The 14,759-nt window shown below is 35.6% G+C and overlaps 1 protein-coding gene across 23 annotated transcripts in view; it reads right to left on the reverse strand.

The window, feature by feature from the left end:
* Msp300 (Muscle-specific protein 300 kDa) overlaps window positions 1-14,759 on the reverse strand; it is a 278,320-nt gene that overhangs the window by 157,585 nt on the left and 105,976 nt on the right. For all 23 annotated transcript variants that reach the window (XR_012409763.1, XR_012409762.1, XM_073964864.1 and 20 more), the window contains 3 exons: window positions 5,295-5,567; window positions 408-571; window positions 63-339 (listed from right to left, as the gene is read on the reverse strand). Coding sequence is in view for 21 of the 23 variants with exons in the window: in XM_073964864.1 (XP_073820965.1) it covers window positions 63-339; window positions 408-571; window positions 5,295-5,567 (714 nt within the window). In the remaining 2 variants the exon portion in view is untranslated. The remainder of the gene's footprint in view (window positions 1-62; window positions 340-407; window positions 572-5,294; window positions 5,568-14,759) is intronic.

Genomic DNA, 14,759 nt, shown 5'->3' on the forward strand with positions numbered 1-14,759 from the left:
AAAAAAATGTTTAAAGGTTATTTATTATTCTCAAGGGGAAATTGTTGGTATTTTTGCATTACCTTTGGTTCGGGATACTTGTGCAAAAATTGAGCCACATAAGTCATAATACTCTTTTCATCGGGTTTGGGTACATCCACATCCTCAGCATCAAGCAATTTGGCAATGCCCAATTTACTTTCGGCCACATCGAAAGCTGTCTCGAGACGTTGACGATTGCTTGTCTTCTTCAATTCAGCCAAATTAACCAAGTTAGCCTTAATAGCATCAATGAGGGCCAGGAAGGCAACACCATCTCTCCAACTGGCGCCGAAATCCTTAACCTCTACACCGCTTTCTCTGTAACATTAAAAAACAAAGTTGATTAAAAACATTCATCTGGGGATGTGTTCAAATTGAAAACTCACTTTGGCAAGGCATTGGTTACCCAGTTCAACAAAGTCTTACGGGCACCCTGCTTCCATTTCTCAGCCTTGACATCGCTGGCATTCTTGCCAACACTGTCCAGAGAACTAACCGAACCACCAATACCATGACCCAAATATTCAAGGTTGCGGCTGTTCTCTTCGATCTGTAAAAGTAGAAACAAGTTTTGTTGTGGTTAGTAAGGTTTCCTAATCATTGCTTGAAGGTCTAAAATATGTGACATTCTCTTAAAAAAACAACAAAACACAATGGTTGTGGTGCTATCAAAGAAAAGGCACAAAATCAAAATGAGAAAATATTAAAATAAAAAAGGGAATGGTTTCTTTTATTTAAATAATGAAAATCAATATAATAAATCAATAAATTGTTTGGCAAAGAATCAATATGTGAAGAGGGATTATGTACTGGAAACACCCCTAGTTTTTTTATGGAACTATAAGCTTTTTATGTGAATATTTCCCACAAGATGATAATTACTTATATGAAGAACTATTGGCAAAACATTATCTGCTAGAATGAAACAGTTTCCTACTGTTATGCAAAGAAATCCGCCACCACTATGGTAAAGGGGTATAGCTATGAAGATTAAGTAACAAAAGTGAGAGCATTAAAGCTTCAAGGAAATTAAATTGGTTAGGTTCTAATTTATCTACCATAAGGATTTTTTTATATTAGAGCACATAACCATAACCATCAACTCCAGTGAGGATTAAAGAGAAATTATATGATTCAGAGAAAAAACAAGGGGCTCTTAAACTCAAGACCTTCTGGGAGTATAATCAGAGGGAGAAGGAAGAAAACATAGATAGTCACCGTTAACAAAATATTATCAGAACGTAAATATTGAACTCATACACATCTGAAGCTGCGGATCAAGACTAATTACAGCTTAAAAGAAATCTGGTATAAAATTCTTATTGGAAAAATTGCCCGAATTGGTTGTCAAAGAACAAAGTCGTAACAATTTTTACTAAATATCGGGTAAACGACAGAGCTTATGTAAGCAATTACATCAATAAAAATCGAAATTTTCTGTTCAGAAAAATAATGGATGACGGAGCTATTGACAGATGACTGAGCAAAGCAAAGTCAGTGCATTGAGATTTATTTTATGTTGAAAGGTAAACAATGACAATACGGCCATGGATTCACTTCCACAACCTGATAAGCTGCTAAATAACAGCGAACCCGATTGCATAATTGGATGACTGTGTGGATTGAGTCTACTGAGGCTTTCATTTAAAAAAATATATTAGATCATTCAGCTTCACTTCAAAAAGAACAAGTAAAAAAGTATCAGTTGGCTTTGCCGACAGAGATATACCCTCAGCCTACGTGAATTGAAACTTTCATCTACGGTCAGATCGAATGTATTTAGGTCTTTTCAGTATTTTGTGGCCTTTTTTAACTTGCCTACGAAAACATGGATTAGGAATAAAGTTGAAAAATGTTGCTGAGGAGGTACCTAAAGATATGGACAGACAAAGTCCATTATGGAAGTGAATCTTATTTTGGGAGTCATATCTTTTTGACAGATATCCCGCCCACTAGTCATTTCAGTAGGTCATCGTATAAATTTTGGACCAGTATGCCAGGAAGCACGGACTTGTCATCGGAAAACATAATATCGCTGTAAGCAGGACCACAACGAACAACATAGGTATACATTTCCAAAGGATCATCGAACAGACCTTAAACTGCACTTTTTATTTATTTTTTTATTTATTTTATGATAAAATATGACGAAGGCAAAATTTTGGACCAAATCGGTTGATCAGTTCGAGAGTAATCGTGCTCTCCAGCCACTACATATTGATGTGCCCTAGTGTTTTTACGCCTTTCGGGTTGTTTTCTCAATGAGTATGGGCTTGCCCCTGAAAAACTTTTAACGTCGTAATTGAGACAGCGAATGCAAGTTGCTTTTCCGTAATTTTGTGTGATAGGCACCCGAAGCAGTGGACAAATATAGTCCATATTCGAACCTGATCTATATCTGGTAGATATATTAGGATGTGTAAAGTATGGACCAAATCGGTCACTCCCTTCAAGAGTTATCGTGCGAACAATTTTTCCGAACATTTTTGAACTTTTGTGGGGGAGGTACCTGAAAGAGTGGACCGATATGGCTTATCTTCAAACTTAAACTATGTTTGGACAAAATATTACGAAGGCCAAATTTTGGACCAAATTGGTTGATCCGTTCGAGAGTTATCTTGCGCTCCAACCACTACAAACCGTGTCATAGGGGTTTTTCACCTTTCAGGTTATCTTTTTAGGAAGTATGGGCTTGCACCTGGTGAAACTTGTACTATCGTATGGGGGCAGTGAATACATGTTGTTACAACAAAAATCAAGGAGATTTGAGAGCAGGTCCTAAACCGAACTTTTCCGAAATTTTATGTGGGAGGTACTCAAAGGAGTGGATTTTAATTAAATTTTTTAATTAAATTTATTAATTTGGATTATTAATGTCTTTAGACGATATGGATGTATAAATTATGTTGAAATAAGTAAAGAAACATCAAGAAAAATGCTATATTAAATGTCCCTGTCTCGCGATTTCGTTCATCATTGATTTAGTTCGTCTTCGAAGGCTCACATGATTGATTGCTGTTTGGTTTCGGGTTCATGATTCGTCACCTATGAAAATTCTATGACTAGGTGTTCATATAATATCGAATGAATACTGGTGGAAGAAATGTCCAAGGATACCACTATCTCACTGTATGTCACGTGACGGTCGTGATAATCGTGTGAAAATTATTGCACGAAAATGTTCACGAGTTTATTCTATTTTTATTTGCAAATTGACTTTTTGAGGTCTCTGTAAAAACCGCAGCACATGGACGGACGTACATCAAACAGTACTGTGTACGTTTATGCAAACAAATGTCAAATGTTTCAATGGAAATTTCAGATGGCGCCATGCAATACTTATACATATATTAGCCCTCTATTTAAAATATGCAGATCCAAAAATAGTGCTTCCGACAAATATTTCGTTTTGTCGCAAATTAAATGACAATTTATCTTATGGTGGTGGGTAAAATAGTCCTCTAGCATCAAGCTTGATCCGTTGATAACAATAGGTGTGTTCGTTTACTCAATAATTTGCTCCAAATGTGGTTTATTTATTGCTCTCTTACAAGAAGTTACTCAATATGTAGTTATTGTTTTTATGTGTATTTGGAGAATTTCCATTCACATAAATTCACCAGTCACACTAATTCTTGAGCTTGGGGATACTACTGAGGATACTACTGTGAGGAAATGTGTCAACATCCGAAAATATAGTTGAAGGTGTTAAAGAGAAGCTCTTTTAAAGTCAAAACATTCAGAAGAAATGTTTTACACGTGTGAAACTTAGGTTCGTTATAAATGAAACCTATGGTCTATATACCACCATGTATTCATCACGTATAAAACATTTAAAGAATTACCAGGGAAGCCACTTCAACATCCAATAAGCTGATTAACTAAACGCGAAACCAGTCATTAACGTTTTTTTACGTTTCTCCAAAATGAAATCGGTTCCTAAAAGACGACATAACCTTAGCATTTAATTACGGGAATTCAAAATGAATAAAAAAGTTCAGTTCAATGACAAATGAGATGTAATCAAAATCATAAAAATAAATCAAAATTTAAATAAATGTGCATTAAAATCGCATTTCATACAACAACAAAATACAACTGTACAACAATTCTACACACGCATTCATTCATACGACTAAATACGACTACACTGAAAAAAATAAGAGAGGGAGATAAATATCTCGATAATACTACACCATTTTCAGACGTAATTCGAAACATTTTATTTTAAGTCAAGAATTTTATTTACAATTCGGCAGATTTTAAGTTTTGTTCGAAAAATGTATTTTCAAATTGGTTGGATATAAATTCGAAATTTGTTCTCGATTCGAACGAAACAATTAAAATTAAGTAGAACGAATCTCAAATAAAATTCCCAAAATACATTTAATACATTTCGAAATGTTTCTCTTGTCATTCGAAAATTAAAACGGAAGAAAAACATCCAAATATTGGTTTTCGAAATATCACCTCTTTTCCAAAACCTACAAGAACTTTTGAAATCTTGAAAAAATTTTCCTTACAAATTTGAAAAAAAAAAAATCCAAAAATAGTTGTTCAGATTCTGGAATAGAACAATTATTTACTTAAAAATGTAAGAACACAATGATGTGCTAGTTTTTTATTCGTTTTCATATGAGAATCTTTTAGCAGAAACAATTCGTTCGAACTATTACCAAAATTCTGGTTTTTGAAAACTATTTGATTCATTTATGTAAATAATTCGAACGGATTTGAATTCGAATCGTCTTTGAGAAATGTCTCGAAATACATCTAAAAATGGTGTTTTGAATTTGACTACAAACTACAAAATTAACTACAATTTTCAAAATTACCTGTGGCTTATAATTAATAACTACTAATAGATTTTTCCGTCTCTTTTTACGAATCTATTTTTTAAATTTGTATTTAGCAATAATTGTTGGAATTTTTGTTAAATATTTTTTACGACAATAGATAAATTAAAATTATTTAAAGAAAAACAATAAGGAGAAGAGAAGAAGAAAAAAATACATAGATTTAAATTAACAACAACAATAATGATATTTAATATTTCATTATTTTAGATTTTTTGTGTGAGTCTCAACATCATCGTTATCAACTGTGAAAAGCCATACTAGAATGAGAAGATCTATTTGGGTGGATTTTGTGTTGATTTGTTCAACTTCAAGGTGAATATTCAAGGTTGGGGTGCTGCTATTGTTTGTTTAGCCTTTATTGTGCAGTTGTTTGGTTATCTTAAATATATTTTTAAATTTTTTTTCAGAACTTACCTGGAAGTACAAAATGATTGTCCATATCAAACCCAAAACAACTGGTGGTCTCCCATCCACCAAATCGGCTGGATTGATATTAACCAACTTGATACGTTTGCTGGCCAAGAATTGCAGGGCTGTATTGGCATTACTGAGGAAATGTGGACGTCTCAGAACACGACCCTTTTCAACGGGCAATTTTTCACCTGACAACACTTCTAGAAGTGCAATCAATTTGGTGCCATCGCGCAGATCATTGATCAAATCATCGACTCGAAGCGGTGGAACACGCTGTAATGGAAATAAAAGAAATAATTAGTTAAAGATTATTAAAAGTAAGTAAGTATTTTAAAATTAAAAATAAATAACATATTTTTAAATGAAACGCATTGAAATTGACAACGATGCATTTTGACAATCAAAAGAATGTTAGCTAGGTTTCCCGTCCGATCTGCTTAAAAAAGTTTCCGTACTAAAAAAAAAAACTTTTAAAAAGTTATGTTATTCGAAACAATTTAATTGCAATTCGAGAGTTCCATTTAAAGTTCTAATTATTTTATTTAGAATTTTTCTAAGTATTTTTAATTCAAAATTTTCAATTTAAAATTCGACTTAAATTCAATGAATCAATTAAAACATTGTGTATTTAAAATTCCACAATCAATTTGATGATCACTTCGAAATATGTACTCTCAAAAACATTAGAGTAAACATTTTCAACCTAAGCTCGCAAAATATGATGCAGCTAATATCCGGGTTTCATTCGCTGTTCACACCAATCGTTGCAGCCGGTGATTTGTATAACGGCGAAATAATGACAAATTTATTAACACGATTATTTCATTACCCACAAATGACCGTAGTGAGTGAATGTGCTGCATTGAAATAATTGGATTTAAGCCAGAGTCCATTAAGACCACTACCGCCGACTTAATTATGATTACTATGAACGACGAGTGTATTCAAGGTCCAGCAATAGCAAGTGATTTTTTCTCATAGTATAAATGATAGACCATGTTAGACAAATGTTGACCGCCGGTCATGGCTGGTACTTTCTAAAAGTTTTGATTTATATTCAAATCATTGCCAAACACTGTTATTGTATTCAATACTTTTACGAACATTAAAGGAGATTTTTTGTAAAAAAAATGCGTCGGAGTGAAACTGTGACACATTCCAAACTTTTGTCAAAGACAATAAACGTGACCAAAATACAACCCAAAGAAAAAAATATGAGAGGTGGCAAATCTTGAATACATTTCACAAAAATACCTATAAATAATTGTCGTGAGAGGTCCAAAAGAAAATTGTATTTTCTTAATTCCTATCTCTATCGAAAGAAAAATGTGTGTTCGACAAGACACAAAATTAAAAATAAAAAAACCAAAAAAAAACCCACACAAATGCCCCTCCAACCGGCTGACAGGCAACATTGCATATACAATAATGCTATGCTGCAGTATATTACTTGGAAGTCCAATGAGTTGCCATGACTTGCTGTTGTGCATTTTATGCCGGCCGGCCGGCGGCCGGCGCATTAGACAAACAACAAAACGCCATGAAACGATGAAATCTCAAAATCTCATACAAAGCACAACAAAATCAAACAAACGAACCAACGAACGAACGTTATTGCAGCCAAGTTCCAAGTGCTATCTGCCAGATATAAAAAATATGCAAGTCAGCCACTCATATTGAAGAAGAAGAAGAAAAACGTCAGCAAGCTTAACATTCACTGCTTCTACAATTCTCATAGTGTAAGAGCACTACTAAACGAGTTGCAGATTTGTTCGCGGCAATTATTGTTATTGTTGTTGGTGCTTTTGTGGTCTGATATGCACCGGGCAATTGAAGGTAGAGAGATATGGCCCAAACTTTGTTTATGCTGCATGCAGTGTTACCAAAGCTGATAAGACCGAGAGATTAAAAAGTTAGCAAGAAATTGTTTTAAAGTGAATGAATGAAAAAAAACGAATGTGGCCAAGAGAATCGGCCATTTTGATGGCCTACATAATTTTTTCAAAAAAGTTTAACCTTAGAGTATTTTATTCAATATATAGTAAAGTACTATTTAAGTAAACCGAGTCCAAACCCATAGACAAATTAATTTATAGAGAGATGTTGGAAAGTTTTTTGATTAATCATCTGGGATGAAATATACCAAGGAACGGCCCTGAGCGGCTTTAACATGGAAAAACCCAAGACTTATCTTGGTCCCGCTTTCACCTCAAGTGGACACTGATCTCTCCGTTAAGGGTAGTGAGCTAACATGTGTGGGGCTTTCAGCCATACGAACGATAACAACTTTGGTTGGGCCCCGGTTAGTAATTCCACTCCTATAAAAAAGAAAAATAAACCAAACTAAAGTTGGCGATCCCTTTGCAAATTACAAGGCCGATATTACTGCCATACAGGAAATACGATGGATTGGGAAAAGCGTCACAACAATACCTGAAGGAGACGCATTCTATTATAGTAGCTGCCATGACACAAGGCATGAGCTTTGTTGCAGATTTGTACTTAGTAGGAGGTTAAAGTATTCGGTCTACAGTTTCAACCCGGTAGAGGAAAGAGTGACTAGGACAAAAGCTTTATTTTTCAACATCAGTTTGGAGGTCAACCATGCTTCCTTAAGGAAGATAAGGACGATCAAGCAAAAATATATGTTTTACGAGCACCTAGGAAAAACATAAGACCGGTGTCCTGTTCATGACATGACATTTATTCTAGGCGATTTTTCCGAGGAGCAAACATCTATTCGGATCTGTACCTTGTAGGAGCAAAAATATGTACCCGACTAAACGTAGCAAATACAGTAGGGACGGAAGTTCGACATGGGTAAGCTGCAATCACAATAGAAATCCACAGCATATTGCACTCAACTGGACCAATTGCTTAATGAATGCACTCTTTCCGACAACATATAAGCTTAGTGACAAGATATTGCCCACTCCATGCAAACAGTCGCAAAATCCATACTTGGATACCAGAGGCGTTAACCAAGGAAACCATGTCGTACTACTACCGAATAGAAGAAGAATGCGGCATATATGGTCATTTTGCAATCAGCAGCAACACGTAGTGCACGAGAGAGGTATCGGGAGAAAAGAAGAGAAGTAAAACGTCTTTTCCGCAGGAAAAAGAGAGAAATGGAAAAGATGGAGAGCGAAAAAATCTAGATGTACAGCGACCAGACTGAAGTCCGAAAATTCTACCAAAGAGTAAAACATCAAACAGATACAGATAGTGTGTTCCGGTTAAGGTAAGGTCATTTTTCCAAGCTGTTGGTATCCAATACTAGCGAAGACGAAGATACCACAGATCCAATCGCAATAAGATCCCGGCAAAAATTTAAGGAAGGGGTTCCATGCGATGACGTGATTTCATGGCATCTTTTGCATTGGTCAAGCAAATGTCGCGATCTTTTCTTTGGTGAAAATGACATGCCAAAGCATTAGTGAAAATGACATGTCAAAGCATTGGTGTAAATGACATGCTTTGGATCCAAAAATGAATAGCATCTTCTGGGGTCCACGCTCATATAAAATTCATCAATAAAGATGCTAAAAAGATGACATGCTAGATCACTTGCACCCATGATTGAATGACATCTTTGGCATGGAACATTTTGCTGGGATGGTATTGAGTATATACCGCGCACACAGAAAAAAATTTATCCATTTGATAAAAAAATTCAAAGATTCAATCAAAAATTTATCGATTTTCCGGCGATAAAAAAATTGTCAGATTGACAAAATTCGATAAAATTATTTGATCACAAAGTAAAAAATACAACTGATAAAATATTTCACATATTCACAAAAATATTTATCAAAATATTTCACATTGTCAATATGTGACATATTTTATCAGTTCAATATAAAAAATCGATAAATATTTTTATCAATATGTGAACAATTTTATCAGTTGTATTTTTACTTTGTGATCAAATAATTTTATCGAATTTCGTCAATATGATATTTTTTATCGCCGGATTTTTTTCTGTGCAGCCAAGATGATGTACAGATAGCTGTAAACTGGTTGAAGGATAATAAATCCGCAGGTGCCGATGGCTTACCAGCAGAGCCGAGTTTATGCTAGTTAGCACCATCTGGCAGGAAGAGCGCGTATCGACGATTGGAACCTGAGCTTTCTATTTCCCGTCCACAAGAAGGGAGATAAGACTGTGTGCTCCAATTACAGGTGCATATAAGATAGTATCTGGGATATTGTGTGAATGACTAAAGCCAAAGGTCAATCAAATAATTGGCTTTTAGACCGGGCAAATCCACCATTGACCAGATATTTATGTTGAGGCAAATCCTGGAAAAGACCCAAGGAATGTAGATCAACACCTACCATATTTTTGTCGATTATAAAGCACCCTTCGACAGCCGTACAGGTTGAAAGGTTTTCGAAGTCAAGTCTGGAATTCATTCATTCGTCTTTGTAAGATGACATTAAATGATATGGTGTCCTCAGTTAAAATAGGAAAGAACCTCTCCGAACGAACCAAAAGAGGTTTTAAATAAGGAGGCAGCTTTTCGTGTGATCTCTTAAAAATCCTGCTGGAAATGCTTATTCGAGATTCTAATGTTAAATAAAAGAAATTGCACCCTATATACAAATAGCCACGTGTTACTTGCTTATGTCGACGACATTGACATCAAGGGTCGATCAGTAAAATAAGTAACCGATACCTTCAAAAAAGTCGAAAGAGAATTTGCTAAGCGGGTCTGTCAGAAAGCGGCTATAAGACCAAGTTGATGGTATCGATGCTAAATACGTCCACAGAACTATGATTAACTGTCGAAGTTGGTACCTAACATTTTTAGGTAATCAAAGTCTTCGCCTTCATCTGCACCGTATTAAGCAGAAGAAATAACAGCAGTCGAGAAATATGAAGAAGAATCGTATTGGCCAACATTTTGTCATACTAAAATCACATTTCACAAAACAACTGGTACTAGTCGCGCTAATAGATGGTTCTGAAGCCTGGGTACAATCAGATAAGGCAGTGTTTGGTGTTTTTGGGTCAAAAATTCTTCGAAAGATCTACGAGCCAATATGCGTTGACGATGAATATCGACGTTGTATGAACCACGAGTTGTATCGCCTATCGATTGCGTTGGATAGGGCATGATGAACCACCTATAAATACGTAAGGCGGAACCAACAGAACTGAAAGGTCGGGATTTCGATAGAGGAAGACGATATCGTAAAACACAATATTCCAAATTGGAAAAGAAAAGCAATAAATAGAGAGAGAGAGAGAGTGGAACTATATTTCCCGTTCAGCCGGCTTATAAGACGAATGTTTTGTAGAGGGCCAACTAAGTAAGGAAGTCATCTACTTAGAGCTAAGTAGGGCCAGTGAAATAAGTTTGGCTGAAGGAATTGTCACTTTCCCAACAAGTACTTTACATTTCAAGCATAGTACAATAAACAAGGTAGATGTATCGAACCCAGACAGTCACCAAATTACGTTACCTGGTTTCACTGGTGGTAAAGCAAATCTTCAGACGTATCGACTATGTAATGGCTTCTCTGTCCTAGAAGTTTTATGTTTAAAATTATTTATAACCCAAAAATATATTTGGCAACACTTTTCCCCTCGCTGAATGTTTTGAAAGAGAGTGTTAAATAAAAGTTTCTGGCGAAGAAAAAAAATCACAACAACAACAACGACTGCAAACAATTGCAATTCATACATCAAATATTGAAACAAGTTTTTTATTTGGCTTCATTTGGCAAACACGAAAGATAACAACAGCAGAAAGAATACAAATACATAACCCAACACACAATCTCAAACAACAATCAAAACTAAAAGCAATCCAGAAGTCCTAGTAAACGAAGAAGAAGACGACGACGATGGAGCAGGCGTCCTAATGTGGCCGTCATGCCAACAAAATGCCACTCGCTTATTATTCAGCAAACGCCTGGCAATCATTTCTTTATACAGCCTGACCGTACGAGGCAAAAAGCCTCTACAACGCCTCTTCTATTTTTTCTGACTGTTTTGACTTGGTTGCTGCCAGGCTGGCGTGTGAGTGATATTTTGCATGTTGCAGCCAATAAAACTGGTAAAGATCACAAAATGTGAACAACCACAGCAGTAAACAGAAAAAAAAAAACAAAAATATATGAAAAATGGATTTTTAAAGAAATTCCCTGTCCTTTTTGTTTTTTTTTTTTTTCGGGTGAGACACAGCAGAAAGCCAACAGATATTGAATAGGATTTTATGCCGCTGAACAACGAACAGATATTGCGTGGGTTCTGTGTTATTTTACTGTTTGAAAGAAAGAAAGAAAAGTGAGTGGTCCGCACAGTTATAGCTAGCTACAACTTCATCATCATGTCATCTGTATCCGTTTATCTGCAACGTCTCAAATACAATGTGGCCCGCCTGACAGGCACAATCCTTTTTGGGAATGTTTTTGAATGTTTTTTCTCTTTTCCTTTACATTCTCCATTTAAACAAATGTTTATGTGGAACGGTCAATGGACACACTAAATGTGTTTTTCTTTGTGGGGCTTTGCTTTAAGATTTAAAAATCAAAATAAAATTGCCGAAATGTAAAAAAATAAAAAAAAACTTTATCTGACATACTGACAAATAACGTCTGTTGTCTGAAAGCTCAAATCAAAATTGTGTCATTTTGAAAGGCATCAACGCAGTGAGTTTCGGATAGTTGACCCCCAAATTTAAGGATGTGGTAAGTAATCAATGTAAAATGGCATAGAAAATGTAAGGAGATTAAAAATACATATTTGGGAGTACTGAAGTCGATGTTCTTCTCAGAATGATGTTAAATGTTTTCGGTGAAATACAAAGTTATGAGATTATAACAAGCAAAATTAAGCTACGCCCTTTTCAGATGTAATTTGAAACATTTTATGAAAGATACAAATGAACGGCCCTGATCGCCTTTGACATGACAAAGCCCAGGACTCATCTTAGTTTATTTTTCATCTCCCGTGGTGTCACCTGGGAAACTGCCTCTAGCAAACATTAAAGGTAATGACACCTAAAGGTGGCGCAGTGTATTATAGCTGCCATGACACAAAGCATGAGTTTGGATACTGATTTGTAGTTGGTCGGAGGTTAAAACATCTGTTTCACCCCAGTGAATGAACGACTTGCCACAATACGGATAAAAGCAAAATTCTTCAACATCAGCATTATTTGCGCTCATGCTCCCACTGAAGAGAAGGACGAACAGACCAAAGATATATTCTACAAGATATATTCTAAAAGAAATATATGACCATTGTCCTGCCCATGACATTATGCCAAAATTAGAAAGGATAATGTCTTTGGCCCAAAAGACGGGAAATTTGGTCTCCACAGTGAAGCATCTGACAATGGAATGAGGCTGATAGACTTAGCAGCGGCAAAAACATTGTAGTGAGAAGTACCGTATTTATGCATCTCGACCTTCATAATGGCACCTGGCTGTCTCCAGACCAGAAAACAAGAAATCAAATTGATCATGTTGTGATAGATAGAAGACATTCATCCGCGGAGCGAACGGTAAGCTGCAATCACAACAGATAGCCACAACATATACCACTCAACTGGGCCAATTGCTAAAAGAAAGCTCCCCTCAAAATTCTGTACTTCAACCATGGTATGACCAGGAATTTCAAAAAGAATACGACAAATAAAGTTACTTTACAGTCAGTAGCAACGCATATCGCACGAGAGTGGTATCGGGAAAAAAGGAAAAGCGGGAGTGTGAAAAAATCGTGATGTATGTCACAAGGTACAGCTTCCAAAAATTGCCAAAAATAGTTCTAATCTGGCTACAAAAAAGATAGAAAACCATTTTTAATGGATGTAGGTTCATATTTGGGTATAGCTCCCATAGAAAGGTACCGCCCGATTTATGGTATTTTGACGATTTTGGCCAAATTAACCAACCGATTTGGATGTTATTTTGCATTTTAAGTTCTGAGTGAATAAACTACCTCCTTGCAAAAAATATTCCATACAGTTCCACGTTTAGGTATACCCGCCATATATATGTACCCTTAGATTTTCGGTATTTTGACAATTTTAGCGAAATTTCGAGAAGAATACTACATATAAAGTTACTTTACAGTCAGTAGCAACGCATATCGCACGAGAGTGGTATCGGGAAAAAAGGAAAAGCGGGAGTGTGAAAAAAATCGTGATGTATGTTACAGGGAACAGCTTCCCATTGCACTTGTATGGAAAAGAGTGCCAAAAATAGTTCTAATCGGGCTTCCGCCTCCAAATTTTAAACGTAGTTTATAACAAGCCAAAAAGATAGAAAACCATTTTTAGTGGATGTAGGTCCATATTTGGGTATAGCTCCCATAAAAATGTACCGCCCGATTTATGGTATTTTGACGATTTTGGCCAAATTAACCAACCGATTTGGATGTTATTTTGCATTTTGAGTTCTGAGTGAATAAACTACCTCCTTGCAAAAAAATTCCATACAGGTCCACGTTTAGGTATAGTTTAGGTGTACCCTCAGATTTGCGAAATTTTCCAACTGATTTGGCTGTAATTTGGCATTTTGAGTTCTGAGTGAACCAAATACCTCCATGCAAAAAATGGTCTATATCGGTCTACGTTTACGTATAGCCCCCATATAAACGTACCTTCCGATTTTCGAAATTTTGACGATTTTACCCACATTTTCCAACCGATTTGGCTGTAATTTTGCATTTTGAGTTCTGAGTGAGCAAAATACCTCCTTGCGAAAAATGTTCAGTATAGGCCCAAGTTTAGGTATAGCTCCCATATAAACGTACCTCCCGATTTTCGCAATTTTGACGATTTTACTGGAGACTTTCCCTTGCATTCTAAAAAAAATTTCGAGACTCACAAATGCTCACAACATTAGTAAAACTCAACATAAATTAATAGTAATTATATTAAAAATAGCAGAAAAAGTCATTTGTTAAGAATTTATTTTTAATGAAGTTAGAAAACGAATTATGACTTTGTTTTTTCGTAAAAAACATTGCCAATGCCATCACCTATGAGTTTCATTTTAAAAACTGCACATTTACCTCTCAATTTTTTTTATAATTTTACTCATAACCTACGAATGCTTAGCGGATGTATTTTTCGTTTTTAAGGCCTCACATACAAATCACAACTTCATCGACTTAACTTGGCGTATAGCCGCTATAAATTTGCAAAAATAAGGCTGGATGTTAAAAGTTTGATATGTTTAGATAATATTTATTTCAATCGCAATAAAATTCGTCGCCATCAATTTTTCGATTTTTTGTCCACGGGCGGAACCACTGTGCACTGGTGCGCCTTCACCAGCACCGATTTTATTGGTCGTGAAACGGAAAGTTGTAGATCTTCCATAAACTTACATCTTCGATAAACTCCATTTTTAGCAAATTTCAAATGACACGTAGTGTTGCCTAGGCCTAAAACTTATCTAGAAGCCCTCGTAGTATTGGCCAAGAAATTATACTTTGCTCTA

This window comes from Musca autumnalis, unplaced genomic scaffold (genome assembly GCF_047663935.1).
Source record: "Musca autumnalis isolate F117 unplaced genomic scaffold, ASM4766393v1 scaffold_2, whole genome shotgun sequence".
Lineage (NCBI taxonomy): Eukaryota > Metazoa > Arthropoda > Insecta > Diptera > Muscidae > Musca > Musca autumnalis.